This window comes from Fusarium venenatum (assembly GCF_020744135.1).
Source record: "Fusarium venenatum strain MPI-CAGE-CH-0201 chromosome Unknown EDB82scaffold_1, whole genome shotgun sequence".
In the NCBI taxonomy this organism is placed as follows: Eukaryota; Fungi; Ascomycota; class Sordariomycetes; order Hypocreales; family Nectriaceae; genus Fusarium; species Fusarium venenatum.
In genome coordinates, this window is record NW_027072129.1 from 1,803,835 (window position 1) to 1,831,724 (window position 27,890).

At 48.6% G+C, this 27,890-nt stretch overlaps 9 protein-coding genes across 9 annotated transcripts; 4 read left to right on the forward strand and 5 right to left on the reverse strand.

The window, feature by feature from the left end:
• Positions 1 to 1,351: 1,351 nt before the first annotated feature.
• EDB82DRAFT_542888 (aconitate hydratase) lies at positions 1,352 to 7,621 on the forward strand (the record flags this gene model as incomplete). The annotated part of the gene is made up of 4 exons (XM_025731860.2): positions 1,352 to 3,670; positions 3,718 to 4,599; positions 5,239 to 6,038; positions 6,094 to 7,621. 4 exons carry the CDS (start codon positions 1,352 to 1,354, stop codon positions 7,619 to 7,621), a joined length of 5,529 nt encoding a protein of 1,842 aa, XP_025590843.2.
• A 497-nt stretch (positions 7,622 to 8,118) lies between these two features.
• On the reverse strand, positions 8,119 to 10,396 carry EDB82DRAFT_13989 (uncharacterized protein). Its single transcript, XM_025731858.2, has one exon. It carries the CDS (start codon positions 10,021 to 10,023, stop codon positions 8,365 to 8,367), a length of 1,659 nt encoding a protein of 552 aa, XP_025590841.1. The 5' UTR covers positions 10,024 to 10,396; the 3' UTR covers positions 8,119 to 8,364.
• Positions 10,397 to 11,478: 1,082 nt separating this feature from the next.
• On the forward strand, positions 11,479 to 14,480 carry EDB82DRAFT_483446 (armadillo-type protein). The gene is made up of 7 exons (XM_025731857.2): positions 11,479 to 11,725; positions 11,784 to 11,921; positions 11,976 to 12,086; positions 12,137 to 12,283; positions 12,337 to 12,710; positions 12,761 to 13,055; positions 13,102 to 14,480. Exons 1-7 carry the CDS (start codon positions 11,603 to 11,605, stop codon positions 14,215 to 14,217), a joined length of 2,304 nt encoding a protein of 767 aa, XP_025590840.1. The 5' UTR covers positions 11,479 to 11,602; the 3' UTR covers positions 14,218 to 14,480.
• A 77-nt stretch (positions 14,481 to 14,557) lies between these two features.
• On the forward strand, positions 14,558 to 15,132 carry EDB82DRAFT_531790 (uncharacterized protein; the record flags this gene model as incomplete). The annotated part of the gene is made up of 2 exons (XM_025731856.2): positions 14,558 to 14,994; positions 15,113 to 15,132. Exons 1-2 carry the CDS (start codon positions 14,721 to 14,723, stop codon positions 15,130 to 15,132), a joined length of 294 nt encoding a protein of 97 aa, XP_025590839.2. The 5' UTR covers positions 14,558 to 14,720.
• A 1,143-nt stretch (positions 15,133 to 16,275) lies between these two features.
• On the reverse strand, positions 16,276 to 18,239 carry EDB82DRAFT_483449 (pyridoxal phosphate-dependent transferase). The gene is made up of 4 exons (XM_025731855.2): positions 18,017 to 18,239; positions 17,107 to 17,952; positions 16,935 to 17,056; positions 16,276 to 16,881 (listed from the first exon to the last, which is right to left on the reverse strand). Exons 2-4 carry the CDS (start codon positions 17,945 to 17,947, stop codon positions 16,345 to 16,347), a joined length of 1,500 nt encoding a protein of 499 aa, XP_025590838.1. The 5' UTR covers positions 17,948 to 17,952; positions 18,017 to 18,239; the 3' UTR covers positions 16,276 to 16,344.
• Positions 18,228 to 19,020, reverse strand: EDB82DRAFT_483452 (cytochrome b5-like heme/steroid binding domain-containing protein). Its single transcript, XM_065608212.1, has 2 exons — positions 18,716 to 19,020; positions 18,228 to 18,659 (listed from the first exon to the last, which is right to left on the reverse strand). Exons 1-2 carry the CDS (start codon positions 18,810 to 18,812, stop codon positions 18,502 to 18,504), a joined length of 255 nt encoding a protein of 84 aa, XP_065465349.1. The 5' UTR covers positions 18,813 to 19,020; the 3' UTR covers positions 18,228 to 18,501.
• A 133-nt stretch (positions 19,021 to 19,153) lies between these two features.
• On the reverse strand, positions 19,154 to 20,913 carry EDB82DRAFT_483455 (peptidase family M48-domain-containing protein). Its single transcript, XM_065608213.1, has 3 exons — positions 20,067 to 20,913; positions 19,566 to 20,008; positions 19,154 to 19,514 (listed from the first exon to the last, which is right to left on the reverse strand). Exons 1-3 carry the CDS (start codon positions 20,572 to 20,574, stop codon positions 19,371 to 19,373), a joined length of 1,095 nt encoding a protein of 364 aa, XP_065465350.1. The 5' UTR covers positions 20,575 to 20,913; the 3' UTR covers positions 19,154 to 19,370.
• A 455-nt stretch (positions 20,914 to 21,368) lies between these two features.
• EDB82DRAFT_14110 (RmlC-like cupin domain-containing protein) lies at positions 21,369 to 22,642 on the forward strand. Its single transcript, XM_025731852.2, has 2 exons — positions 21,369 to 21,595; positions 21,744 to 22,642. The coding sequence occupies exon 2, from the start codon at positions 21,759 to 21,761 to the stop codon at positions 22,428 to 22,430; it is 672 nt and encodes a 223-aa protein (XP_025590836.1). The 5' UTR covers positions 21,369 to 21,595; positions 21,744 to 21,758; the 3' UTR covers positions 22,431 to 22,642.
• Positions 22,643 to 22,655: 13 nt separating this feature from the next.
• On the reverse strand, positions 22,656 to 24,696 carry EDB82DRAFT_14105 (S-adenosyl-L-methionine-dependent methyltransferase). Its single transcript, XM_065607056.1, has 6 exons — positions 24,123 to 24,696; positions 24,050 to 24,066; positions 23,909 to 23,988; positions 23,591 to 23,858; positions 23,067 to 23,529; positions 22,656 to 23,009 (listed from the first exon to the last, which is right to left on the reverse strand). The coding sequence occupies exons 1-6, from the start codon at positions 24,270 to 24,272 to the stop codon at positions 22,881 to 22,883; spliced, it is 1,107 nt and encodes a 368-aa protein (XP_065465351.1). The 5' UTR covers positions 24,273 to 24,696; the 3' UTR covers positions 22,656 to 22,880.
• Positions 24,697 to 27,890: the final 3,194 nt, after the last annotated feature.

The window sequence follows — 27,890 nt, forward strand, 5'->3', positions numbered from 1 at the left end:
GTAGTATGGAAAACAGAGAGACAATCAATTTAAAGGGGACGATGGGGCTTAGATGATTAAATGGTAGGTCGGCCGTTTCAAGGAAACTGTTTATGTAGGCATAGAATCGGTAGGAAACCGCCCGCATCAAGATCCCGATCACCGAGCAACTCCGGGTGCGTACCTACGTTGCGTACCCCGCAATTGGAGCTCAAAATCCACACCACGCATTAAGATAGGAAATCTCAGGCGGCTTCGGACATATTATTATCGCTCATTGGGCATGACACTCCGTTTGTATTTGTTTACGTGAGGATATGGCGCGGGGAGCCTGTCTGGGCGTGCCAAGGTTATACGCCATTGGTGTCTAGGTCGAGGTAATTGGTAAAGATAGCCAAATAACCTCACAGACAAGACACTGATGAGAGACAAAAGCGGGGTCTGCCTACACTTCTTTCGGCAGATGAGACCGACTCGGCCGTCGGTGGTACATACGACGCCGGTCAGTGAGTCAAGATGAGAGGTCTTTGTTTCTTCACGGGGTCGGAAGACCTTCCGTATAATGCCGTGCCCACAGCCTGATGTTGTTCGAGATCACTTTAATTATCATTGAGCTGAGGTTAAAGCGGAACTAGAGCCGAATCTTCGGGAGAACAAGATAAGAGATTATCGCAAGACCTTTCCAGAATGTCACAAGAACAACCTAAAGCACTTCTCTTGCACCATGACAGACCGTCCACTCCACTGTCTGTAGAGGTTTTCGCAAAACATTCTAACTCAGCCTCTCTCGACCTATATCCAAGAAAGATCACGGCATTGAATGCGCCAATGGACGGATAATCAAACCGACTGTTACTCAGTCTATCATGAACGTTGACCATTTCCTATTAGTTACATGACAATCATCAACAAGCCGAATCGGCTTCACGTATGCCAATCTTCAATTGCAAAAGTTGGCAAACTTTAGAGAAACACAAGAAATGAATTTCAACACCGTCAACTTAGGAAGTGAAAACAACAATGATTTAAATCGAATGAAGACTCCTGTTTGAAAGACCTCAAACTGTTACGAGGAACAAAGAGAGACCAATGTCATAAGACAGGGATTGCGGCGCCGGATAAACCACGGCGCGTGTTACCCATCGCGATAGCTCCAAAAAATATCCCAAGCGCGTTCAGCTTCAGCAAACAGAGGCTGTAACTCAACATCGCATCCAAATACTATCCATTGCATCGCCGAACACCATCACCGTATGCGAGAATAACGCAAATCCATCCTCGATAGTGAGAAGACTAGCTGCTTCCGACACGCCGAGTCGGCCGACCTAAACCTGAAGCTTGAAGAGCTCTTGTAATACAGCTTCTTTGCATCATGGCTCATAGATTTATGGTGGACAGCAGTCCTCCCAACAGTCCTATGCCGGCGACACCAAAGTTTGGGCGCAACACAGATCTCTCGTTCCTCCCCGAACAGCCTACGACAACCCCTGGTGGACCACCGCCATCTTCAGTTGCTTCTACCACACCCGCTGGCGCACCGTCGTTCATGGGAAGCTCTATCAACTTTGGGACTTCAACCAACACTGGGTCCGGGAGAAATCTTTTCGGGCGCAACAGCACAACAGGCAGCCAACTTGGAAGGTCCATAAGAGGACGACAACCTTCAGGATTGAGCCGCCAATTCAGCGTCACCGAAGAGGAAGAGGAAGATCAAGACCAGGATGTTGAAGAAGAGATGGAACTCCCGCCGCATCGGGGCAGTCTTTTCCGTATGTCCGCTGCGCCAGAAGAGCGCCCGCGTGAGGTCGATGCCGAGATCGAACGATTGATCGCCCAAGATATTGCTGGTGACGATGGGGAAGATGCAGAATACGAGGAGGAAGAGCGTGTTTTCGAACGAGAAAGCTCTGAAGAAGCCGACATGTTCCTGAATATGAGACATGACGACCGGGCTTACGGTCAACCCATGATTGGAGACGAGTCCGACCTTATGGTGCTCAATACGCCGGCAGCGACAACCCGAGTGCGCAGAGAAGCAGAAAGCATTTTCAGGCAAACCTCGACTCATCTTGGAATGTCCAGTCGTCCGGAGGGCTTCCAATTTGCATCCATCGCCAAGAACCTTTACAACCAGTATGAACCCGCCCACATTGTCGAGCCTACAGACATGATTCTCGATACCGAAGAACTCGTATGCCGGCTGTACGAGGAAGGAGTTGGAACGGAAGAAGACTTTGAAAAGATGGACAACTCTCTATCAAACATCACATTCCGTCTCACTCAACTATGGAACAAATGCGTGGACGGTCTTCCCCAACCAGAGGGAGAGGATTTTGCTTCAGTCGGCCCTGGAATGAACGCCGAGATATTCGAGAAGGCTGCCTACATTGCTGAACTAATACTTCGTATGCACCACACTCGATTTGACAATGATACCGACGAAGAGAAGACTCCACCTCTGCCCGAGATCATGTTCGATTGGATGCAGAAGAGCCACAACCTCTATCCTGATCAAGTCCGTGACATCAGCCGCCACAACCCTAGTCCTGCATGCCATAGCCTGTTTTGGCAGACTGTGCGATGCTCACTTCTCCGTGGGGATGTTAGAAGTGCGTCGCATCTGTTGAGGGAGGCTGGCTGGGAACATGTTCGACGAGGCCCCCGAGGTGATTACGCATACATTGGTAAATCACTCGAGAATGTTAGACGATTCGCTGCTGCTACTGCCGATGTTCTGGACCAGTCCCCGGCTGCGAGATCGGAATGGGATATCTGGAACAGCAACTGGACTCTTTTCCGAATTCAGGCTCGTGGTGCTCTGAATCGAATGACATTGTTTGCGGAAGGAAAGGAGCAGGATGTGCAAGATCTGATGGATGACCCTCAGCCACAATCCTTATCGACAATGGCTCGAAAGGCATCAAGCCAGATCCCCTGGGATATATACGAGAACCTGCAGACCGTTTATGGTATCATCTTGGGTAACCATGAAGATATTATGGAAGTTGCCCAAGACTGGTGCGAGGCGACGATAGGCCTTTTTGGATGGTGGGACGACGGAAACCAACGCCACAAAGCACTTAGATTCTCGCAATTGCAATTGCGAGCGTCGTCGCGCTTCGCCGGCTCCGAAGACTACTTTGACCGATTGGCAACCGCCTTCCATATGGTGACCGCATCAGACCTCAACCCCAATGTCATGAACTCTGTCGAGGTTGCGGTGGCCTCTGCCTTTGAAGGCAACGTTAATGCCGTGCTGGGTTTCTTGAGGGTATGGTCACTGCCTTTGGCATGCACTGTAGCAGAAGTTGCATCACTTGGTGAATGGTTACCCGCCCCTGAGGTCCCCAGTCTATTCCCTACCGATAGCCTCGATATGGATGACCTTGCGCTATTAGGATTAACACAACCAGGACCTGATGAGCTTGAAGGCATCAAAGACACGACTCTTGTCCTGTACGCCAAGGAGCTGGCAGGAATAGATGAACTGTCACCAGAGCGCGACGGATGGGAAATGGCCATTCAAGTCTTGGGTCGAATGGACTCGCCCGAGAAATCAGAGGAAACCGTCGGCGACCTTCTTCGAGACCTTCTTGACACGCTTAATGAGAACTCCGGTCCTACTGTGGACAAGATTTGGGCGATACTGAACGATCTCGGCATGATCAACTACGCCGAGGAAACAGCAGAGGTGAGAATAATATAATCGCAGCACCGATCCTAACTAACTTGAAATAGACCTTTGCAGAGATTCTTTCCAAGCAGTCTCACCGATATGGAGAAGCTCTCTGGTACTATGCCCTGTCTCATCGATCAGACAAGGTTCGTGAGGTGCTGAACCTCCTCATGTCTTACTCTCTCGTTCAGTCTACGGTCTATCCCTCAGAGAAGGAACTCGACCAGGAATTGAAGGACTTGCTGCGAAAGCGAACCGAGACTTTAGAAAAGCGAGCCAAGCAAGATTTGGAAGCTGCTCAACTGCTTGGTCGAATGCTTAGTGGTTACGCTACGCTACGCAAGTTTTACGAACTACGAGATACCGAAGACTTTGATAATATTTCACCCACTAAAGCCTTGAAGCTGAAGAAGCAAGCTGCATCCGCGCTGGTGGCTGTCATCTCCAGCTCCGACGACAATATCCGTGGCGGACTTTACGATGACACTAGGGACTCAGTAGTAAGCGAAGACTTCCTACTGGCTCTCCTGGGCGAGGCCACAGTCTTTATCAACCAGTCGCCGGCTGTTATTACACTCCCGCAAATCGACATTCTACTGAAGGCTATTGAAGATATTCAGACAGTCGGTGACAGAGTTTACTCAGCGTGTGATGACTTTTTCAACCTTGTGTTGTCATCTGCGCAAGGGCTGAAGGGTTCCACGCCTCAAGACTTGATGGCCAAATCGACGGGCGGTCTTGGCGGAAGTTTTATGATGACCGGAAGCTCTGTGCTGGTAAACCACCTGCACAAGTCAATCTCTGCTGGCGCAAAGGTGAACAGGGGATGGGATTGGAGGAAGGGTTGGCTTGCATCAAGCAAGGGCGAGGACGTCCTACGAAAATTGCGATTGGGATTGGCAAAGGACCTGGCAGCGCTTTGGCTAGAAGACGCAGATGGAGTTGTCTCGTACTAGAAGGCATGTATTTGAACAAGAATGATGATCGGTTGCTTTGGCCGACGACTCTGGTTAGGCGAATGGACGGCGCCTTTTGGTAATGGAAGAATGAGCAAGCTGTAATTAATGCTCTAAAGATGAACACTATATGTGTATGATAGATAATTCATATTTTCCTCGGCCTTTTACTGCATTTCATATCCTATCTTCACTATTGAAATGAGTTAGCGGATAACTTAGACGCTTCCCCGCCGGTGTTCGGACCAGGATGCCCCACATCCCCCGGATCCAAAATCAATCTCCAATCCGGTCCCGGGAATTTACAATTGTTAAAATTTCCGCCCCGATTTCGCCTCCACCGATTGCAAGGGAACCACAATCTCGACATTGGAAGGAGAACCCGAACAGTTATTCTTCAATCACCGTGTATCGCCCATCATGGTTTCAACGGAGGTTGTCAGCCGCTCAGGCGGTGCCATGACAGTAAGTTGTAATCTCAATCACAATTTCTACCTCAATTGGACACTTCTGTGTAATAGCCATCGACGAGGAACCACCATGACTGACCCTTGACTTGTACAGCAACTCTTGCGACGCTCTGGTCCCAACACTATTCGATCGACTGCTGCTCTCTCTTCCAACAAGAACTCAAGGAGAAACTTCTCTACCGCCAAGTCTCTTCCTCCCACCTACGAGAAGCTTTACACCAAGTACACTGATGTTCGTCGTGTGCTCGGTAAGCAGCGCCTTACACTTGCTGAGAAGATCCTTTACAGCCATCTTGACAACCCCGAGGAGTCGCTGCTTAGTGGTACCAGAAATGGACGAGACATTCGTGGCAAGGCTAACCTGCGTCTCAACCCCGACCGGGTGAACATGCAGGACGCCTCTGCTCAGATGGCTATCCTCCAGTTCATGTCTTGCAACCTCGCCAAGCCTGCTATTCCCGCAAGCATTCACTGTGACCACTTGATTGTCGGATCCAAGGGTGCTGAGGACGATTTGTCTGCCGGTATTCAGACTAACAAGGAGGTGTTTGACTTCCTCGAGTCTGCTGCTCGCAAGTACGGAATGGACTTTTGGCCTCCTGGCGCTGGTATCATTCATCAGACTGTCCTCGAGAACTACGCTCTTCCTGGATTGATGATGCTCGGAACCGACTCTCACAGCCCCAACGCCGGTGGTCTTTCTACAATCACTATCGGTGTCGGCGGTGCTGATGCTGTTGAGGCTCTTGTTGGTGCTCCTTGGGAACTCAAAGCTCCCAAGGTTCTCGGTGTGCACCTTGTTGGCAAGCTGAGCAACTGGGCTTCTCCCAAGGATGTCATTCTCCGCCTTGCTGGTCATCTTACTGTCCGTGGTGGTACAGGTTCCATCATTGAGTACTTTGGCGAGGGTGTTGACAGCCTCAGCGCCACTGGTATGGCTACCATCTGTAACATGGGGTAAGTTCAACGTTGAATGTTTGAATCTTGTTTCGTATGCTAACTTGTTATTTAGAGCCGAAGTCGGTGCCACTACTTCAATCTTCCCGTACACCAAGGCCTCAGCAAGATACCTTGACTCGACTCGACGATCGCAGGCCAACAAGAACATCGAGGCTCTCGAGAGCTTTGCCGGCAACAGCCTTGACCCTGATTCCCGATGGCAATTCAAGGCCGATGAGGGTGCCGAGTACGACGACCACATCGTCATTGATCTCTCTACTCTCGAGCCTCACATCAACGGACCTTTCACTCCTGATCTGGCTACACCCCTGTCCAAGTTCAAGGAGGTTGTTAAGGAGCAGGAGTGGCCTCAAGTCCTCTCTGCCGGTCTCATTGGTAGCTGCACCAACAGTTCCTATGAGGATATGACCCGAGTCGAGAGTTTGCTCAAGGAGGCCCAGGATGCAGGCCTCAAGCCTGCTGCTGACTTCTATATCACCCCTGGAAGTGAGCAGATTCGCGCCACTCTCGAGCGTGACGGTACCCTTGAGACTTTCCAGAAGGCCGGTGGTATTGTTCTTTCCAACGCTTGTGGCCCCTGTATCGGTCAGTGGAAGCGACAGGATGGTGTTGAGAAGGGCACCAGCAACGCTATCTTGACCTCGTACAACCGAAACTTCCGTGGTCGTAACGATGGTAACCCCGATACCATGAACTTCCTCGCCTCCCCCGAGATCGTTACTGCCATGGCTTTCGCTGGATCTACTACCTTCAACCCTGTGACCGACAGCATCAAGACGCCTGATGGCAAGGACTTCAAGTTCTCCCCACCTCACGGCCTTGAGGGTCCTCAGACCCCCTTCGAGTCTGGCAACGCTGAGTTGGGCGTCCTGTCTCAGGAGCCTGACCCTAACACCAAGATCGCCATCTCTCCTACCTCTGAGCGTCTGGCCTTCCTTGAACCTTTCCCTCCTTTCCCCTCATCCGACCTTTCAGGCCTCCGCGTCCTCGTCAAGGTCACCGGAAAGTGCACCACTGATACCATCTCTGCCGCCGGCCCCTGGCTTAAGTACAAGGGTCATCTGCCCAACATCAGTACCAACACTCTCAACACCGCCATCAACAAGGAGACTGGCGAAGTCAATACCGCTTACGATCTTGATGGCTCCAAGCACACCATTCCCGAACTTGGTCAGGTCTGGAAGGATCGCGGCCAGGAGTGGCTGGTTGTCGCCGAGCACAACTACGGCGAGGGTTCTGCCCGTGAGCACGCTGCTCTGCAGCCTCGCTACCTCGGTGCCCGTGTTGTTCTGACCAAGTCCTTTGCCCGTATTCACGAGACCAACCTCAAGAAGCAGGGTGTTGTCCCTCTGACTTTCGCGAACGAGGCTGACTACGACAAGATCGCCGCTGGTGACGAGGTTGCCACTGTCGGTCTCTACGAGATGCTTCAAAACGGCGGCAAGGGTGATGTTAAACTCCGTGTCACCAAGTCTTCTGGCGAGGAGGTCTTCATCCCCACCAAGCACGCCGTCACCAAGGACCAGGCTGGCTTCATTCTCGCTGGCAGTGCCCTTAACTTGCTGTCCAAGGGCATCTAAGTTGAGCACCGATCACCAAACTTGATTATGTATACATGCTGTCACTGTAAAAAATCTGTTCATATTCTGATTTGACACGTGAAGTATTTAATGGCCTTTAGGGAGGTCAGGGCAAAGAGAAAAAGGGGCGTTTATTGGATGGGTGAAAAATGTCCAAGCGATAGATTGTATATACCAACAAGCAATACCAGTAGTCATTCTTGTTTTCCAGCTATTTCGTAATGATTCAAATGAACGATACGTTTATCCGGCTGTGTTCGATGTGACCTCCCTAGTTGAAACTCGGCAACGAAAGTTGATATGTTTATGTTGATTGAACCACTTACTTGTAAATCGTTTATATGTGACGAATTTCTCTTTGCGTGTATTATATATATTTTTTAACCCTCAGTTAAAGCCCGAGCTTTTTCAATTCTCTCGACATTCCCAACAGTCAGGTTAATCTGTCCGCGCATATTGAATGTTGAAGAAAAATATTTCATTAATGTTCCTCCCACAAGAAAAGTAGAGGCCCGAAACCAAAGGCTCGGTATGAATGCGGTCATGTGACCTTCAAATTCATTGCCTCCTCTCATGAGATTCACACACTATATTATCAACTATGGTATCAACTATGTTATCAACAAGGGATGTATATATACAGTATGGCCATTCGCTTCTGTTGTACGCCCGAGAAACTCTTCCAGATTTGGAAGTTTTCGTCGGAATGGACCCTTTTCATATAAGCTCATCAAGCATTATCATTAACCTGCGTTGCAATTGTTCTTAAAGAGCTCAGCTTCCTCTTTAGATTTATCAATTTTACGCTGGTATTGAGCCACTTGTTCCTCGCACATTCGGAACCAAGCGCAGGTTTTTAACCATGCGGGGTTACTACGAACATGCTCGGGTAGCTCGTCTTCGGGCACATCTCCAAAGTCAAGGATCTGCCTGACAGATCGTGGTTTGGGCGGTTCGAAAGGAGGCATGGTTCCGTCATGCTGAGCTTGTTGGCGGCTTCTTTCCAACTTTTCTTCCTCAGCACGTAACCAACGTTGCCTTGCCTCGACTTTACCGAACCAGGCCTTTCGACTGGGACATCTTTTGATCTCTTCGGATTTCTCCTTATACCAACGCTGAGACCTCTTGTGCATTCCGTGGATTGCTGGGTTCACGGGGAGATAGACGTAGTCACCATTACGTGACATTGAACCGCCCTTGACAATGCGAGTAGACAAGCTGACGCCAGGAGGTGGACGCAAGCGAGATTGTCGGTAGATGATCGAGTCAAATGCGACTGAGTCAAAAGTGGCCAGCGAGTTCTTCCTATCCATACCTCGTTTGGTCCTCAATGACGACAATGCTTCTTGTATCGACTGAGCCACTGCTCCATCCGAAACATCACTTGTACCAGCCATGTTTACTTCATTGTCAATTTTGGCGTGCATTTTAGGCAGTAGCATATCTGGTGAAGGGCGTTCCTTTTCTGGTGTGGCCTTTCTAGACGATGCCTTCTTTGGCAGTGCCTTCTCCAGATGTTTTGATCCTGAGGTCACTTCTCGTGGCCTGCTTGTCCTCGTGGAGACTTGGGACAATTTTTTTGTTGGCGAGCTGAGCTCCAGCGAACGCTTTAGCTCACTAGCGATTGCAGGTTTCAACTTTTTCAGTAGATGCTCCAGTGACTCCTTTTCTGTCGGAATTGGAATTGAAATTTCAGAATAGGGTGACAAGGGGACATGCCCACTACTCTTCGTATCCAGCTTTGGTTTCCGTGGAGACTGAACACGCGGTTCCATATATGTTGCCGACAGCCTTGCCTTTTCAGCGACAGCATGTTCGCGTGGTGTGTTGGCTGTTTTTTCTATTGTAGGGCTGGGGAGTGCTGGTGAACTCGAGGGATCCGACAAAATTATTATAGTAGGGGCGGCTTTCTTCGCAGTCCTTGCTGAACTTTCGATTGTGGACCGGTCTTTCAGGATACTCTTTTCACTCAACCGGTTATTGTCTGCATTGTCCACCTTCCGCCCTCGGGTTGAGTGATCCTTCTCCCGTTTGTCATCTGAACGCCCTGGCGACAACTGTGTAGAGGTCTCTATATTCTCCGATCGCGTAACGTTTGGCTGTCTAGCTTGGGTATCGCCTCTGGTACTGGGGGATTTACGAGAAGATTCGCGAGGAGGTTCTTGGCGTCTGACTGGGTTCCGCGAAACAGCGCTCCAGGGTTGGCGGCCCCTTCTCGCGGCCAAAACCCTGCCTGATGGTCGAGATTTCTCCAATCGACTTGCTGCATGGTGTCCTTTATCAGTTAAAGTCGCCTGTGCAGCTAGTTGATGTTGTGTGCAGAATGTCGTTGAGCTGAATAAGACAGTATTATAACAGTCGGGAGCTGCGCAGGTGCCGCCTATACGGGGAGTAGGATTCATCGAGTATCACTTTGATGGATCGAGCCGTATTAGGTATATTTCACCATGCGCAAGGTTTTGCGACTCGCTTGAGTCACGAGATTCATATATTGATATTTTCTGTGAGTTGTGCAAGTTAGATTTGTGTATTGCGATGCGCAAGCAAAGTAAATGTTGAATCGAGAGTCGAGTCAGATCTTTTCAGTTTTGAATGGCCGTCAAGCTAGGCACCCAGCGGCTGCTACCATCTCTTCTCTGAACCGTGTCATTGCAGGATACCTGCTGTCAGTCGCGGCCTTTGGTCAAGATCCGTGGCAGAGACGAGGAAGAGGACTCCATGTTGCGACTGAAGAAGCTCTAATGTTAACGGCCCCAGCACTCTACGAACAAGGGTGGAATGCAAGAGAGCTTTTGAGCTTGGGGCGCGATATATAATGACAAGGTTGATTAAGACAACAGTGTCATGAACGAGTTCAGAGAAGAGTTAGTGCGACCAGAAGGGTTCCGTTCAGTCAGACCTTTTACCATGGGCATCATTCGACATGGGGTAGGAGGAGGTGAGGGCATGAGGAATGGCTATGACATACCTAAGTCTATGAGCATCTACTCCGTGTGATCAAGGAAGTTTATTGCACCCGCGTTAAGAGCTATGCTGTGCGCGCGAACAAAATATGCGCGTGTCGTGGCACAGCATGTAGGTTGGTAGGTGTGTATAATTCGATATTAAAGGAGGAGAAATAGTAGAGGTAATCAAAGGCCAAGTTAGTTTGCGAAAAAGTTAGGAGTCGAATGAGCGCTAGAAAACGCGCTCAGACTACGGATAGGCTCCTGTCCTTTCAGGTCCGTGTTGAAAAATGTGCGATTCTCTTTCTGCCTCTATCACCGACTAAGTCGAAATAGGCATCTTGAAGATGAACAATAGAAGACAAAGAAATTAGTAGTAAAAAGAGGTAGGCTTCAAATGACGGTGATTCAAGCAAGGGACCAACCGCGTTGACATTGAAGGCGGCTGGTCCAAGCTCGTGAATGGTGGATTGAGTGCTGGTAGTGGCATGAACCCCCCCACGGTCACTGCAAATTATCTTTAGTAACTCGCCTGGAACACTAATTATTCCGCCTCGGAGCCACCACTGTAGTAGCCCGATTAACGTGGGTCTTTAGATACCCAGTATTGTTGATATAGCATATGAGTAGATATGGAGCCCTTCTTCAAAAGACAACTCACTAACTACTACCCATATCATGGTATTTTTTCATCCTAGGCATGCATTGACTAACTTACTACTAAATTGACTACCGTTTAAACTTTATAATGGACATGAGTGACTGTGTATCTTCAATGTACTAAATGTAGGATTAGGTAAAGCTGAATGCCCCTCCATTCGGGCTGTTCCGCCTGTAGATAGCCAGACAGCTCCTAAACTTATTGGGCGCTAGCGCGGGGACGTTAACTCCCTGACGTCGAACGCCAATAACCACGTTGCGACTCACACCCAATATAATCGTCTACACCTAGCGTTTTTGTTTGTATATAAGTCAACCTGCAACAAGCTTAACCAACTACTTCCATATACCCTTACTCAATACTTGCGATCCTGGGATGAACTTTCTCAAGTCTGCTGTGGCATCGGCCATCGCACAAGGTCCTCCATTCCCCTACAATTTTGGCGACAAGGTCGATATCGACGAGTCCATTTGGACATTGTACAACGGTACCAAGAGAGTAAGCTTAACAGCGCATCGCACTACGTGGTATACCCTTACTGACACCTGATGAATAGGAAGACGGGTCGAACTGCAGCATCTTTTCGTTCGATATCACTACCAATCGATCCCAACTCCCCCTAGCCAAGAATGCTCTAAAGAAGCTCCGAACATTACGACACCCGGGCGTAATCAAAGTCCTAGACGCTGTTGAGGTATACTCGCGAACATAACCATACTTGGCGCATCGCGCTGACAATACTTGCTAGACGGAAACATACATCTATATCGCGACCGAACGGGTGGTGCCCTTACGATGGGACGTTCGAAGAAAGAGTCTCAGCCCTGAGACGATAAAATGGGGTCTTCATAGCGTTGCAGTATGGCTACCCATATGCCGAATCACCAAACAAGTGCTAATTATACGCAGCGCACATTAAAATTCATCAACGACGACGCTTCTTCTATTCACGGAAGCATCAAGGTCGGATCGATCTATACTTCAGAGAGTGGCGAGTGGAAGTTGGGCGGATTCGACGTTTTCAGCAGCCTCAAGGATGACGAATCCATCATATACGTAAGAAGCTGTCCCAATTTGCAGTGTAATACTGGGGCTAATCGATATACCAGACATACGGAAGCTTGGTCCCCGATGCTGCAAGATATACTCCCCCTGAGTTGGCCAAGGGTGGATGGGACGTTATCAAGAAGAATCCTCATACAGCAGTCGACGCATTCAACCTTGGAACCTTGATATTCGAGGTTTTCAACGGAGAGTACATCGCAGCTGACCAGGCTGGCCAGACCAAGAATGTTCCTCCTTCAATGCAATCCAGTTACAAGCGCCTGTGTAACACCAACCCCAAGGCTCGAATCAGCGTGGGCGCTTTTCTCGACCAAGGAAATAGAAGCGGATCTTTCTTCGACAGTTCTCTAATCAAATTAACCGAGGGTATCGATAACCTGGATATCAAGACACCAGATGAACGAGAAGAGTTTCTTGCGTACGTCCTCGACATGCAAGATTCAGTCCAGTTACTAATGTGCTCAATAGAGGTCTAGACGAAATCAGTGATGACTTCCCAGAAGAATTCTTCAAACTCAAGGTAATGCCAGAGTTGATGAAGTCGGCCGAATTTGGTGGTGGTGGTCCTAGAGCTGTCTCTGTAGTTCTAAAGATTGCGTCCAAGCTTTCTAAGGAAGACTTTGACTCCAAGATAACGCCCTTCATCATCCGCCTATTTGGAAACCCTGATCGAGCCATCCGGGTGTGTTTGCTAGACAGCCTTCCTTTGATGATTGATCAGCTTTCACAAAAGATCGTCAACGACAAGATCTTCCCACAATTAGTATGTCCTTCGTCGTTGGTTCAAGAAGCAAAGCTGACAACTAAAGATTACCGGTTTCACCGACGTAACACCTGTAGTAAGGGAGCAGACTCTTAAGTCGGTGCTTGTTATTATCACAAAACTCTCTGACCGCACAATCAATGGCGACCTCCTCAAACAGCTAGCGAGAACAGCGAATGACGAGCAGCCTGGTATTCGTACCAACACAACTATCTGCTTGGGAAAGATCGCCAAGCACCTCGGTACTTCATCACGGTCTAAGGTTCTTATAGCTGCTTTCACGAGGTCACTAAGAGATCCCTTCGTACATGCCAGGAATGCCTCCTTGATGGCTTTGGGGGCCACTGCAGAGTACTTTACGGACGAGGATGCGGCTTGCAGAATTTTGCCTGTGATCTCTCCTGTATTGATTGACAAGGAGAAAATTATCCGTGATTCGGCGGTCCGCACTATGGAGGTGTATCTTCAGAAGATCAAGAAAGCGGCTTCGTCCATGCCTGACACAGTCCTGCCTCCTCCGCAGACTGCTGATGGTGCGGCCCCGCGAATGGGCACGCCTCAGCCAAACGAAAACAGCGCGGGTGGCTGGGCAGGGTGGGCAATCTCCTCTTTTACGAACAAGATATCTGCGGCTGCAGGTGAAATTCATGCAGAGTCGGAATCCCGTACTGCTTCACCAGGGCCAACTACTTCAGCTGGCTCCGAGCCCAAGAAGCCAACGACTGGCACTGCCTCGTCACTGCACCGCCAAGCCGTGAAGTCGCCCCCAGCACCCCTATCGCGCAACTCGTCACATACAGCAAGCGTGGTAGCCGATTCTTTCTTGCCTGCAGATGACGGTGATGATGCCGGGGATTCTTGGGGCGACATGAACGATGACTTTGACAGTTTCGGTACTCCTGAGCAGTCTTCAAAGCAGCCCGCAGCCACAACTGCATCTGCCACCCCTTTCGAAGACGGAGAGCCTGATTTTGCGGGCTGGTTGGCTGCACAGTCACAAAAGAAGTCAGGTAACGCCAAACCCTTACCGAAGGGTTTATCAAAGTCTTCGGCGGCCAAGAAGCCTATAACCAAGCCTGCTGCAAAACCAGTCGTAGCGAAGAAGATTGATATGAAGCCAAAGGAGGCGGATGACGATGATGGTTGGGGCGATGGCTGGTAAGGCGTGGCTCGTGTTGTCAAGCTTGAGCTTATAATAAAACATACTTTCCCCATAGTTGTTCACATAATTAATTTGAGAAAACCCCAGGATACCACCCAAGGGCTTCAATAGCATGTTGATAGAAACTTATATAATTTACTGTCTGTTGGATTCACGAGACAATCCATTTGGCTTGATTTGCAGGTAATCAAGAGATATAAGCGGTTTTATCGGGAAATCGCAGCTTCAAGATCTAGTTTGGCATGGAGCAATGAAAAGCTAAGTTATTTCGCATCTTGTCACTAAACCTAACTGTTCTACACTACAAAAGCCTGGCCAGTCATACATTCACTTGAGGATCCCAGGGTCCTTACCGTGGTGGAGGCTCGGTGAACGAAAGCCCCGCTAAACTCACCTTGATTTTTATTTTTCCCCACCAACCCTTCCCATCCTAAACTTCACTCCTCCAATCTTTCCTCACCACCCACCACATACACATCCACGATCAACAACTCGTCGCCAAAATGGCCCAAGGCACAGTCAAAAACCTTGGCCGGGTGGCCCCCGCCAAGATCGTACACTCTAAGCGCCAAGCATCCAAGGTGCACAAGCCCAAGCAGACAAAGAAGAACGTCGATAAGGTCCACAGGAAGTTCACAAGCGGCATGACAGCGCAAACCGAAAAGCTCCTAAGTGAGCGCGCGGGACATCTCGAGTTGCTCGGACAGAAGAAGAAGAAGGAAGAAAACAAGAAGAAGGATAAGAGGACAACAACAAAGGGTGGTTCAAAGAAGTTTGGTTAAATTGGATGTTGGAGGATTATAGGGAGCGGACGACGACGATCGAATTTTTACCGGGAGCGCTGGATTTTTTGTCACTTCACTTATTCTTCACCACGAATACGCGCCGACCATAGCCCTCGCAGCTGGGGCTTAAATACCGAATTTGCTCTCTTTACTTTCGATAAGGAGTGGTCGAGTGGGATCCGCTACCCAATATCCTAAAAACTCTCAAACAATCCGAACCTAAAACCTCTCTCCCCATTCGACCGCTCCTAGTCTTTTGCCATTTTCAAGTTCGGAACCAGACAACATCGTCCGTCTCTTTTTGCAGTCGCGATGAACCCCATGTAACGCATTAATATCTGGCTGTGCAATGCAGTACGGCCCCAGCAATGCAACAGTAATCAGGCAACTTATGTCCATGTCAGAGAGTTGCTGTTGCACTGCTGGGGACGTATTGCCATGGTTGTTGCGCGCTCTCTTTTCAAAACGTCGACAGTGCACTTTCCGGCATGGCACATATATATCGGAATTGCTGTCATACCTTTAACGAAGAGTGGCCGAGCGGTACCTACCTACAAACCTACAAACCTCTCTAAAATCCGCTCCTAAAAAAACCTAAAAAAAACCTAAAAAAAACCTCTCTCCCTCGGCCACTCTTCGTTTTTGCATTTTGCAAGTTCGAAAACCAGTGCTGTGCGATCTGGAAGTCACAGTTCCAAGCCATAAATACCAATTTTATTTCATCGCACTCGATCCGCAGCCTTCAAGTTGGGTTTTGTTCCAACTACCTGTCCCAAATTTTTGAGAATCCGATCCTCTTGATTCTTTAAATCGATCGTAACTGCTTTTCGGATTTGTCAGGCGATCATAAACTGAGAAGGTCTGGCTAACTGTTGCGCCGCGATTCCAGACTTGTCAGCCCACCTGATGATGCCTGGAGACATGGAGACCTCGTCTATCATCGCCTTATAAGATGTAGGAGAATGGGGTACCGTCAACATGGGTATCTGCCGCGTACGGCACTGGTTTTTACACTGCATTTGCACTGGATGTGTTGGTAGTATGAAGGTATCTGCAGAAGGCATCAAGTCAAGGATCATATGTTGGGCGAAGATTTCCGAGCAAGATATTGCTAATCCGATTCGGATATGCATGTTGGATCCAACGAGAAGGGCCCCTGAAAGTTTCACATAGAGGAAACTTGTCTTTGTTACAACACTGTGACTTGTCAACTTAATACAAACACATAGATATGGCCCTGTCGGCCTAAATAAAGCACTTCGAATCTCTGCAGCATCGCATTTCTGCTGGCCTACAAAGGCTACAATGATGTTGCGCTCCGTTTTCCACTCGCGCCCCTATCCTAACAATCCTCGATGTTGAACTCTTTACCCTCAGCCACGTGAGTCAAAATAGAACTCACCACCTTGAAGTCATTGTCCACATCCACCATCCAGTTGGATATAGCCACACGCACTGCCTTCTCGCCCTTCCAACTCGTGCCGCTCACATACATCTGTCTCGTCTCATTAATTTTCTGCACCAAGATTTCGTTCAATTTGGGATCCTTAGCACGGAATAAAACAATCATGAAAATCTCATCCAAGCCAGCTCCATCATTAGGGAGTAGCTCGTAGTGTTCTGAATCCCGGAGGAAAGCGGAAACTTGACGGGACAGAGCGATCATGTTGCCAATTAGTTTTGCCATTCCTGGGCGGCCTTCGCTGAGAAGAACGGCATAGGCTGGAAGAGCACGGAATCGGCGTGAGTTTTCAAGGCCGATGTTGAGAGGCGAGGGGATGGTGGATGCGCCGCCTGAAAGGTATGCTGCGTTGGGGTTTGTGAAGACGGACTGGAGAATGGCGGGTGATCGAGTGAAGAACATGCCACAATCGTAGGGCTGCATATCATGTCAGACCGAAGGCGGATAGTTCAAGGGTGTGGAGTACTTACGACATTGAGAATCTTGTGGCCATCAACAGTGATGCTATCCGCCAGCTCAATACCCTCTACACGCTTGTGAAGAGTCTTGTAATCGTCATGCTCGGGAAGAACACGAGCAAAGATGCCAAAAGCTAAGCATATCAGTATTGGCCATATCAAGAAGCAACTGAAAGAGTCTTACCTCCATCAACATGGATCCAAGCTCCATACTTATCCGCCAATTCCCTCACTTTGCGCATCTCCTCAACGCCTGTCAAGGCATAACGACCCGTGTTGACTTCGCCAGCACTCAGGGCAATCACACTAGCCACGTCGCTCTTCTGAAGCTCCTTCTCCAAAGCTTCAAGATCTAGCCTCCATGGCTCACTCTCACTAAGTCTCAGTTCCTTTACGGAACCCCGACCGAAACCGATGATACTGGCAGCCTTGGACAAAGAGCTGTGGCCTGCACTTGTGAGGATCCGGAGCTCCTTGACACCAGCTGAAAGACATGCCGCAAGCAAGCCAACTTCGCCGACGCTTTGTCCTCGCTTTTCCAAGATGGCCTCCCGGCCGCATGCAAGTCCTAGGACATTGCTGCCGGTAGCTCCGGTTGTGAAAGTCCGACCCTTCCAATCGCCGAGGTTGAGGAGGGAAACAAGCATCTCAAGCGCCGAATCCTCCAGTGTCGTAGCAATAGTCTGCGCTGGCAGATGAACCTGCACGTTCTGGTCCATTCGAGTGACTACGTTGTCTGCCCATTCAGCAATAGGCAGAGTACCTCCTGTGACGAAGCCATAGTATCGAGATGAGCTGCCTTGGCCGTTGCAAGCAGGAGCAATGTCCTCAGTAATATGGCGCACAACGTCTTCCTGTGAGATGCCTTGAAGATAACCTTCCGAGTCTGGACGCGGGAGTTTGGCTTCAGCTGTTTGAATGGCAGAAGCCTTTGGTAGAGTGGGAGCTGGAGCGGAACCAGGCTCAGGGCCCTGTCGACGGGACAGACGAGCCTTTTGAACTTCAAGATTGAATAAGTCACTCATTTTTGCTTGGAGGATAGTTGCGATGTTATTGAAACTCTCCTTTTTATATGTATTCTTGGCAATACTGACTGACATTTAATCTAAGACTTCCCTTTATAACTCCCCGCTTGAAATTGCCGCTTAAGCCGCAAATCGCGGTGTCCTAACGTTAGTTGATGTAGTCGGGAGCGAAGGATTTAATAGTGCTGATTTGTCACAATCGTGTCCATCTCCAAGGGTACCGTTTTGGAAGGTGTCCACGCTGCGATAAGAACCTGGTACGAAGATGCGAACATCAAAAGGTTTAGATAAATGCATATTGTTTGTAGTTTACAAACACAATATTTCTTTGTCAAGATTCGGTCTATAGAAAGTGTATTGAGTCACCCATCACTGGCTCCAGGTCAAGATGCTCTTCCAATCTATTGCAAATCCACCTGTCAAGTTTCCCTATCCAATATATGGTATACGCCATGCCGTACAAACAAATCAGAATAAATACAGCCAAAATTAACAAAGCATTGCAGCCGATTCAGATGTCAAATGAAACCCAAGAGGCCAGCAGAGAGAAGGACTTATAGCTTGGCACTCTCGCCAACAGCACCAATCTTGAGGTCTTTTCCGTACTTCTTCAGGACGCCCTCATTGTGATACTTCCAGAAAGCCTTTGTGGCATTCTTTCCAGACCAACGCTTCAGGATCTTGGCGCCGCCGGGGTGTTCATCGATGAAGTCTGCAGATGAATTAATATGAGATAACTCTTAGCTATGGGTTAGAGGATTGTCGTACTTGTAACGTCGTAAACGTCATTCTCAACAATAAGCCAGAAGCCGTTGGCCTCGTCCTTGTGCTTTTGGACCTCGGCGGTAGTGTATGTCTCGCCCATGATGATGAAGTAGATGAGATTGGTCTTGAGGATATAGTTTAGTAACTTGTGAGAGAAGATGAAGAAAGCGTATCGTAAATATGAGTTTGATAAGTCTGAAAAGATAGAGACAAGGAAAGCTGGGAAAGAAAACAAGGAGTTCTTCCCGGAGACGCTCCCCGGCAAGTGGGGGGGACTTTGCCTCGGTTCACGGTCACGAGCAGCACTTTTATCTATTACAGAAGACTTGGGGCTGGGGGAGAGCCTGGGGAAATCCACTAGAGAGCCGCTAGGCGGGGGAGCTCAAGCCTATCAAATCAAGGTAATTGTAAGAAGAACCTCGGCGTCATCAGGAATGGGCATTGATATCAATAATTCTTTTATAAGTTAAAATATGAACTAGTAAATCATTTATGCACATGAAGTCTGGTAAAATACTTACTCAAACAAAATCAAACTCTTTCGAATGACGCCGTCGTCATCTTCTACCCAAAACGCGTAGTTCTTATGATGCCAAGCTAGGTTCTATATATCTTCACTGGAAGTTTGGTTTACTTTATACGTGACCACTATATCTCATTATACCACGACGGTAGTAGATCGTCTTCGAATTGCATCACGGAAACGATCCGCAAATGCTGCTGTTCCTCGGCAATCGCTTTCTTCCCGCTTCTCCATGGCCTGTGGTAACCACTCGCTAATCTTTGTGATGCGGTTCTCATTCTATCTTCCGTCAGTTTGATTGATCTTCCCATCATCATGAGGGATACTTACAGAGGGGTGAGTACTCAGCATCTCTGGCGCCTCTTGTCCACTAGCGTGCTGAAGAGCATCCATACGTTGCCAGAAGCCCAGAGCTGCCCTAGGATCATAACACGCTTCGGCCATCATCATCAATCCGATGTAATCAGCCTCGCTCTCCTGCTTGCGTCCCATGGGAAGGTAGAAGAGCAGATCTTGCAAGTAGTATCCCCCTACAACATTCCATAGTCCAAATAGCGCAAGACCAGGAAGTGCTCCAGCAAGAAAGAATAAACTGCCCGCTGTCAAGTTTCCTACCCACGCAGCTGAAAGACGTTCTGAAGCATGCGAGGCTGTGTTGTGTGCTATCTCATGACCAAGCACCGCAGCAAGGGCATCTTCGCTTCGGCAGACATTGATGATGCCACTATGCACAAACACCTTACCACCAGGAAGAACAAAAGCATTAGCTGTACCTAATCCCAAAATTGTCAGCATTTCGTCAATAGTTAGTCATAATGAAGGGCAGCATACGACTATCGGCTATCACGAAAATCTCCCAATTGAGATCCGTCATTCCGCTCACAGGAATCAGCCTTTTCATAACCCTCTTGACCAAAATCGTCCTCGGATCCCAATCCGACAAGAAATGCCCACCCTGCGCCCTGACTTGCTCAATGATCTGCGCAGCTGCCTTTGAATGCGCGCGAGCAACCATAGAATCGGAAAGAAAGTTAAACCGTCGTCGCCCCGTCACAGGCACCGTCTGAGAGTTGTAAAAGTAAAAGCCAATGGCTGCGACAACAGTCGCGATGACCGTGATACGTGAATTGCGACTACTGCCTGCTTGTGTGAACCTGCGCGCAGCATTGTGAGAGACGAGCGGTCGCGCAGCTTGTAGACGTTCTTCTATATCCCTTCCTGAATTCTGCTGAAGGCGAGAGCGGCATTGCGAGAAGAGTCTTTGGCGAGGTATAGAGAGTGTCACAGTGCACGGTAGGAGGAGAATGGCGGGACGGCGGAACAGGCGAGGGGCAGACATTGTCTGCGTCGGTGATCGGAACGATTTCCGTCGATTTAGAGGGTCGGTTGAGACGCAATGTTTGGTGGGGAAAGCAAGTTGCTGCGCAGGCCTGCTGAAAAGCAAACAGGGTCAGGAATTCGACAATTGGGCAGTTACTTATGTCTGGTGATGCTTTTTGGTGTTGTGGCTAGAATGGAACTGAAGCTCCATCGTTTGCGTCATGCTCGGGGCCTCTCCCCCGCTATCGGGAACTGTCAGGGGACCATGAGACAGTTTTACCCGCTGAGGCTTAGTGGGCTACAGGCTACAGCACTGGATAGATAGGTACCTACGTACCCGTATTCATGCAATACAGACTACCTACTTCAACGAACTCAACCTCCACTCTATTGAAACCAGCTATCATTAAACCAACAATGACAAATATTAAGCCTATTAACTTAAGCTCGATATACATGGCTATTTGCTTCTCTTTTACCTTTGAAATATCTTACGATTCGGCAATGATTTGTCGTCGAGTTGTGCCACTAGTTCTTTCGGTTGATTCCGTGATAGTATCACCAACTTGACTCCTTCACGTGCCGTTTTCCCAGTACGAGATCTAATAGTTGGCTATGGATGAACTGCTTGCTCATCACGCGATATCATATTTTCATTCTTCTTTTATTCTGTATGGCTCGGAACCTGCGGACCTGACCTGACCACCAAGCGATGGATCGATCACCTTCAACGCCGATAGCTCGCCCTAGAGCATATCTTACATCATCTAATAGTAGTCGTCGTAATCAAACTCGGATAATATTTATCACATCTAATTCCTCATCCATCTAATCCTCTTTTCATTCGACTATCGCCAAGCTGGAGGTCAGACTCTAGCTTACACTATCCTTGCTTGTCAAACACAATACTAGCTTCTTTGAGCACCCTAAGACCCTTCACCACCAAAAGGGTATCGTTTCATGAGAATTCTTATCAAACACTTCACTTAATCACTCCTCTCGCAAGAGCATTGTATTATTCACTGCACGCCCTCAAATACGTAAGTTCATGTTAGTGCTGCGCTTATCAATCACTCCTAAACACGTCCACCCATGGGTATATAAGCATCCCACACCATCTTCATCTGTTTCAAGCTCAGATAACTCTTCTCTCGCTGGTATTCCAAAGGCTTCTCATCCGGTAGCAAGACGATCAATGTCAATATGGGTGACTTTATCGACAGCACGCTCGATTTGAGCACCATAAAACCCTCATTCTCACCATCATCCGAGCCCGAGAATCCTCGATCCAAGTCTCTTATCGAAGCACTTTCACTAGAGCTTCACATCGAAGGAGGGTACTTCCGCCAGACGGACGCAGACCCTACGACCATCCCGTCGACCTACTCGTCCAAACCACTTTCAGATCAGACAGTTGCTCTTACTGGCGGTACTCGTGAGGGATATAATATCAATACACGACGTCTCTCAACCACAATCTTCTACCTTCTCACACCACGCCAGTCACAGGGGAACTTTCATCGCAACCGTAGCCGAGTCATCCACACTCTGCATCGTGGAAGGGGTCGCTATGTTCTCATTCATCCCGACGGCCGTATCGAGTCATTTATTGTTGGAAACGCAGTTGAGCGAGGGGAGCGCTTACAATGGATTGTCGAAGGTGACATCTGGAAGGCAAGCTATCTGCTACCCAATGAATCGAACCCGAGTCATGAAACGGATGGACCAGAGACCGATGGCCTTCTAATATCAGAGACGGTGGTCCCTGGCTTCGAGTACGAAGACCACGCGTTTCTGACCCATCAAGGTATCAAGGAGTTGTTAAAGGATGAACAAGCCCGGGAACTGGGGTGGCTCGTGAGAAGATCCGAGTAAGATCAGCAGTGGACTGGCTATCATGTCCACCGCATCTTCTCTACGAAACTGAGGGAGTGCACGACATTCGAACACCATAGTGAATGGTGAACATTTGCTGGTCTTGGTCACTGATGCTGCATGAAAGCCTTGAGGTTCATTGTAACATGTCCGACAAAACTGTTCACAACAGCCAGAGCTATCGATTGGCTTCCAGCTGGTTTCATGTATATAAATGCGAACACAATATATTATTCTAGTCATGTGCATCGTTTCCACATTATTTGGGTATCATGGGTATGTAATCGCCAAGTCAAACTCCAATGCCCGTTGAGAAACTCTTCGCATCTCATTCTTTCAGCCGGGTCGATGATGAGCTTGATGTGCCCCAGTTGTCGGTTAGTCCCGCTTCCTTGACATGCTAATCTCATCCAAGCGGGAGGTATGTATGATTCCGAATTCCTTTGTCCTTCATGTGAACGGCACCCTTGGGGTGTATATTTCACCGGGGAATGGCTTTCGTCCGATTACAACGTGTATTGGTATATAGGCGTGGATTCGGGTGTCAATAAGTTCCCGCCTGACATCAACCAGCGAAACCTGCGAGATAGCCTGTGAGTTATGGGTATGGACTAGGGTGCACCGTTACGAACTTACCTCGATCTGCGCCGGTGTCCTCTCATAGACACGGTTGAAGAGGGCAAAAGAGAAACCACTGAGCCCCATTAGGAAGTTTCTTTCCCACATTCGACCAAGCTCTTTAAGACGCTCATCTTTGGGCCAGCCGTTCATGGGCATTTTGAAAATGCGCACTTGGACATCAACAAAGCCCGCCTCGACGTATGAATCACGAAGAGTCGCAGCCACATTTGTTGGTCGACCCATCAATCCCGCAGCTTCGTTGATTTCTCGAAACCATGTTGCAAAGTGACCGTCTGGGATGAGAGTTCCGTCATCACACATGGCATTAGCATCATACTCTTGAGACTCGAACCAGCCACCTGGTCTCAGAGTTTCAAAGGCCTGGTCCGCAATCTGCTCCTTAAAGTTAGACCAGCACCCAGAGGTAACTCGTGTATGGATGTAATCGAAAGGTTGCGAGTAGTCCCAGGGTTCGGAGCTAGAAGGTGAATAGTCAGTAATGATACCGGGAGTGGCAGTTTGGAGTGGAAAGCACGTACGAGTCTTCGACGAAAAAGTTGACATTCGGTGGTACGTTTCGAGGCTGTATTGGTGAAAGGTCGGTGGCAATAACTTCTGAATGCGGAAATAAGTCTCCCATCTTGATAGCCCAGTCGCCGGTTCCAGTCGCTATATCCAGTATATTCATAGGCGGGGCCCTTTCTGACAGCGGCGCAAAGAAAAGACGTCCGCCGAACAGCTTCACCAGGGCCTCATTTTGCAGTTCTAGACGTTCGCGTTCTAGTTCATCGTTGGGAAATGCGTATGCTGTAAAGCGTCAGTGCACCGATGCTGAAGTATGGGTTGCTTGAGCTTACAACCAGCCCGGTAGGCGTGATAGGTGCGACCGAATTCTTCGGGAAAATTCTGTACGCTGTCTGTCAGAGACTCTGAGTCTCTTTTTGTCGTTATTAGCTGGATTTGATGCGAGAATCGCCAGATAGAAGTCTATAGCTTACATGTTCTGTGCATCAGGCTACGTGAACTGTTAGCAAGTCCCTCTTAAAAAACAGTGAAAACAGAGTAACATACGTCTGGCTCGATGAAACTATTTCCTCCGGAATTGGAAGCTGAACAGTTGAAAGTGAATTGAAAGTGGTTGATGCTGGGAGGCGATGAGGCCGGCATGCTCTCTTTGTTATGTGACTGGGTAGTTTGTCTACTCATAATGGTATGAGCCATGAGACGGTGATTGTTATAAACGTGAACGGAGACGATGCGACAAAAAAGACTGAAGCATCAGACAACCGCAGGAAGCGGTTCTGCGCCGGAATTGTATAAAGTAACACAATCTCACACTGGAGCGAGTAATGGTACCTGTCGAACTAAGACCAGAGAGAGAATGCTGAGACGACGATGGTGGCGAACGACCCACACACTGACTTGAGTCGAAAGGAACTCGAGAGGCTTTGTAAATTATAAGTAAGAGTCTAGGATCAGAAGGATTTGTTTGTTATACAATGGTAAGATTCGAGTATAACAGGTTGAAATGGGCTTGGGTGTAGTGTTTTGAACAGACGGAATAAAAGAAGGCAATGTTGTTGGTGGTGTCGTTGCGAATGCAAATACAATGAGGGGAATATGGAGATTTAAACGTCTTTGGCAGGATCGCCTAAAGCGGCATCCAGGATAGTTTAGTAGTAGCGAGGTAGAGAGTAAAACAGAAGCTAGAATGGAAGACGGGAAAATACAAGCTAGATATGAAAATGGAGAAGGACAAGAAGCTTGAATAGAATCCCCGCTCACTTTTGGAAACACCACCAGAAAGGGAGCAAGACCCAGAATACGGCAGGAAGGAAAAGGAAAGGGACCCAGACACCTGGTGCGACCAAGGCTCGAGAAGTGGATGCGGTCAGGATTGAAGGCCAAGGACAGGACGAGAGCAGCAGCTTGGCTGGCCCAAAGCAAAGAGACGAGGAGCAAAGGGACCCAGCAGCTTGGGACGGGTATCTAGCTCTCGGGCTACTTGGCAAAGCCACAAAGCCCTACCAAAAGAGAACTGTAAGTGGAACAGGCGCTTGTTGGTGAGTGATGTGGCATTAGATTGGTACGGGGGGGTGTTGGGTGTGTCGACTACCCCAGTCTAGAGCGGCCGGAACAAGAGGCGACCCATTCAGTCGGGAATAGCTGTGATGCTGGGACCCTGGAGTAGCACGACGGCACCAAATTAGCAATAAGGGTTTCACACCCCCACCATAAAAAGGAATTCCGGGAGTCTGTGCCTCGACGTCAAAGCATTTGTCAACAGATGTAGGTACATGCTACACATACAGTGGCATATGTTGAGCTGCAAGGTCAAAGTAGATGTCGAGGTCGAGGCACCAGGGAGATGCTGTGGCTTTCCACTAGCTAGAGACAAACACGCATACACGATTCTCTGAATAGAGCCCGACTAGATAGTCTGTCCCGCTTGGCGATTTACTATAGCGAGGGAGCAATTCTGAGTAAACAATACAATGCGACGCAAAGCAGAGCAGCGAAGGACAAAACGACGTCTGTCTGGCGGTTACTATACCTTTCTTTGTGTTGGTGCTGTATCGAATTATGCAAACTGGCAGGTCATTGGACACGGCAGTTCCTTTTGAGATGCATAGGGTTGGAGATAATTCCCGTTCATTCAACGGGGGGCCTTCGAATGGTCCCGGTTGCGTGGGTGGGCTAAAGAACCAAACCTGACAACTGGGATCAAAAACCGGTGGCCTGGGTCGGACAAAGTTCAAGTGCGTGCAACCAACCGGTAGAAGTCCAATCCAACCCAACCGACTTTCCGACGGCTTGGGAACGATGATCCGTGCTCATGGGAAAGTGTGTGAATATCCCGGCAGTTGCCCTCCCTTCCCTGAGAGAACTTTTGTTGGTCGTTTTGTTATTTCGGCCGTGTGGTAAGCGGAATTGACAAAACAAAGCAAAGGCGTTTTGGAGGCACTATCCTTGGTAACCGGCGCCTAATGTGGTGGCTCCCGGGAGATTGCGCCGTGAGGCTTTGGCCACGTCAACGCCGAAGAACTGACTTGCATTTGCAGGCACCATGTGACGTTATTAGGACCGGGCATGACATGACAGCGCGTCAATGGGGATGAATATGTAAGGGAGAGGGAGAGATGTTGAATAGGAGGAGATTAGTAATGGAGATGCAAGCCTTCGGCCTTTCCCTCCTTTCAACCTGTATTGAAGGGAAGGTACAACACGACACGGTGAATCCACCAACTGAGGCAGGTACCTAGGCAAATAGGCAGGCAGTCGAACAGGCATACACCTTGACATTGTTTGCGTGTAATATCCGACATACGGTAAAATCTAAACATTAGACTGATTGTTCAGTTCCTAAAAATACTAAAGTGTCAAACTAAAAAGTCAAGATGACAACTTGTTGTAACAATGATGATGGTGATCAGAGACACCAATAAATAGAGTCTGCGGATAGGCTACTATGTTCTGAAACACGCCCAGTTAAAGTCAATTCTTACTATCATCGTAACTAGAGAGTAAAGCATTTGTAATTGTTATTCACGTCTATCTGGACTAAAATGTTACGTACAGACAATACAATCCCTCAGCCCTTGAGTCTTGTCTTGCTCTCACGCCCCCAACTCCGAGTCATGTAATTAAAGTTGTCTTTAAATCTGAAACACAGACAAACTCAATCTTTTTCTGCCGTAGTAATGCATACATACATATGTATAGACTAACATTAAATCCATTAGCAATGCAAATAATAATAAGAAAACTACTGACGCACCTCGGTCTCCTAGGGCTTCAGCTACATATACTATCAAAATCGCCACGTTTCATACCAACTCTAGCTGCAGCATTCGACGTCAAGCCTATAAGCCTCAAAGCAAACTCAATGCATGTTTCGACGTAATTTCACAAGACACTGAATTGGCTTTCACCGCATCCGTCGGTCACCTACCGCAGTTTAAATTAGTCCCCCTTCATTCCTGTCATGCCAAACCTTCCTGGTCCTTGACAGGTAGACTAGCACGGGAGATGCGCTTCTGCCGATCCCTCGGGGCCTGCTTTCTACAGTATCCGTATGCCCTCTGTTGACCGAACCGGCAGAGTCCCCCGGGTCTGTATGTCCCACTGTGCTGGGCCTCATTGTAACAGCACCAGAAAACGGACGACGGTGAATAACAGGCTGTATGTTAATTCGTGCGCTTTGCAACTTTGATTTACCCGGTCGAGACTCCAGAGTAAAAAGTCAAAAAAGGTAGGCCGATAAAGGGAATAGTATGGTGTATCAACCGGTCTAGCTAGATCTTAAATAGTCGGTGCCATCGTAACAGTCAACTAAACTTCCATGGCGTTGATCGGTTCCGGGAATTCGGTCTGTCACTCTGCATTATCCTCAACAACGCCAATGACCAAACCGCCACATTGGGCTTGTTATTAGCTGCTGCTAGCGAGGTCTTGATCAAAAAGCAAAAACTGGCAAGTCGGCAAGTCTTTGAAACTTCACCGAAGCCAAGGGACACGTCACATTCATCTCTCACCGTGAACAAGATTTCGGCTCTACAATATCCGTATTCGTGCCTCTCACCTGCACTCCAATCACAGGACATGTCTCCATATTCTACGGATCCGAGTGCTCGGAGACAAGTGAAAACTCGATGTTGATGAAGCACCGAAGCAGTTGGTATCGTACTTTGTCCATAGTCACAGCCCAGTCATTGCTGCAGCTTCATACGTCAACTGATAAACATGAGATCCATCCGGTCAAACAGAAACCCCTCATTTGCTTCATCCATTCTTTCCATGTGATTTTAATTACTCCCAGTCTTAGCATCTAAACCCCAT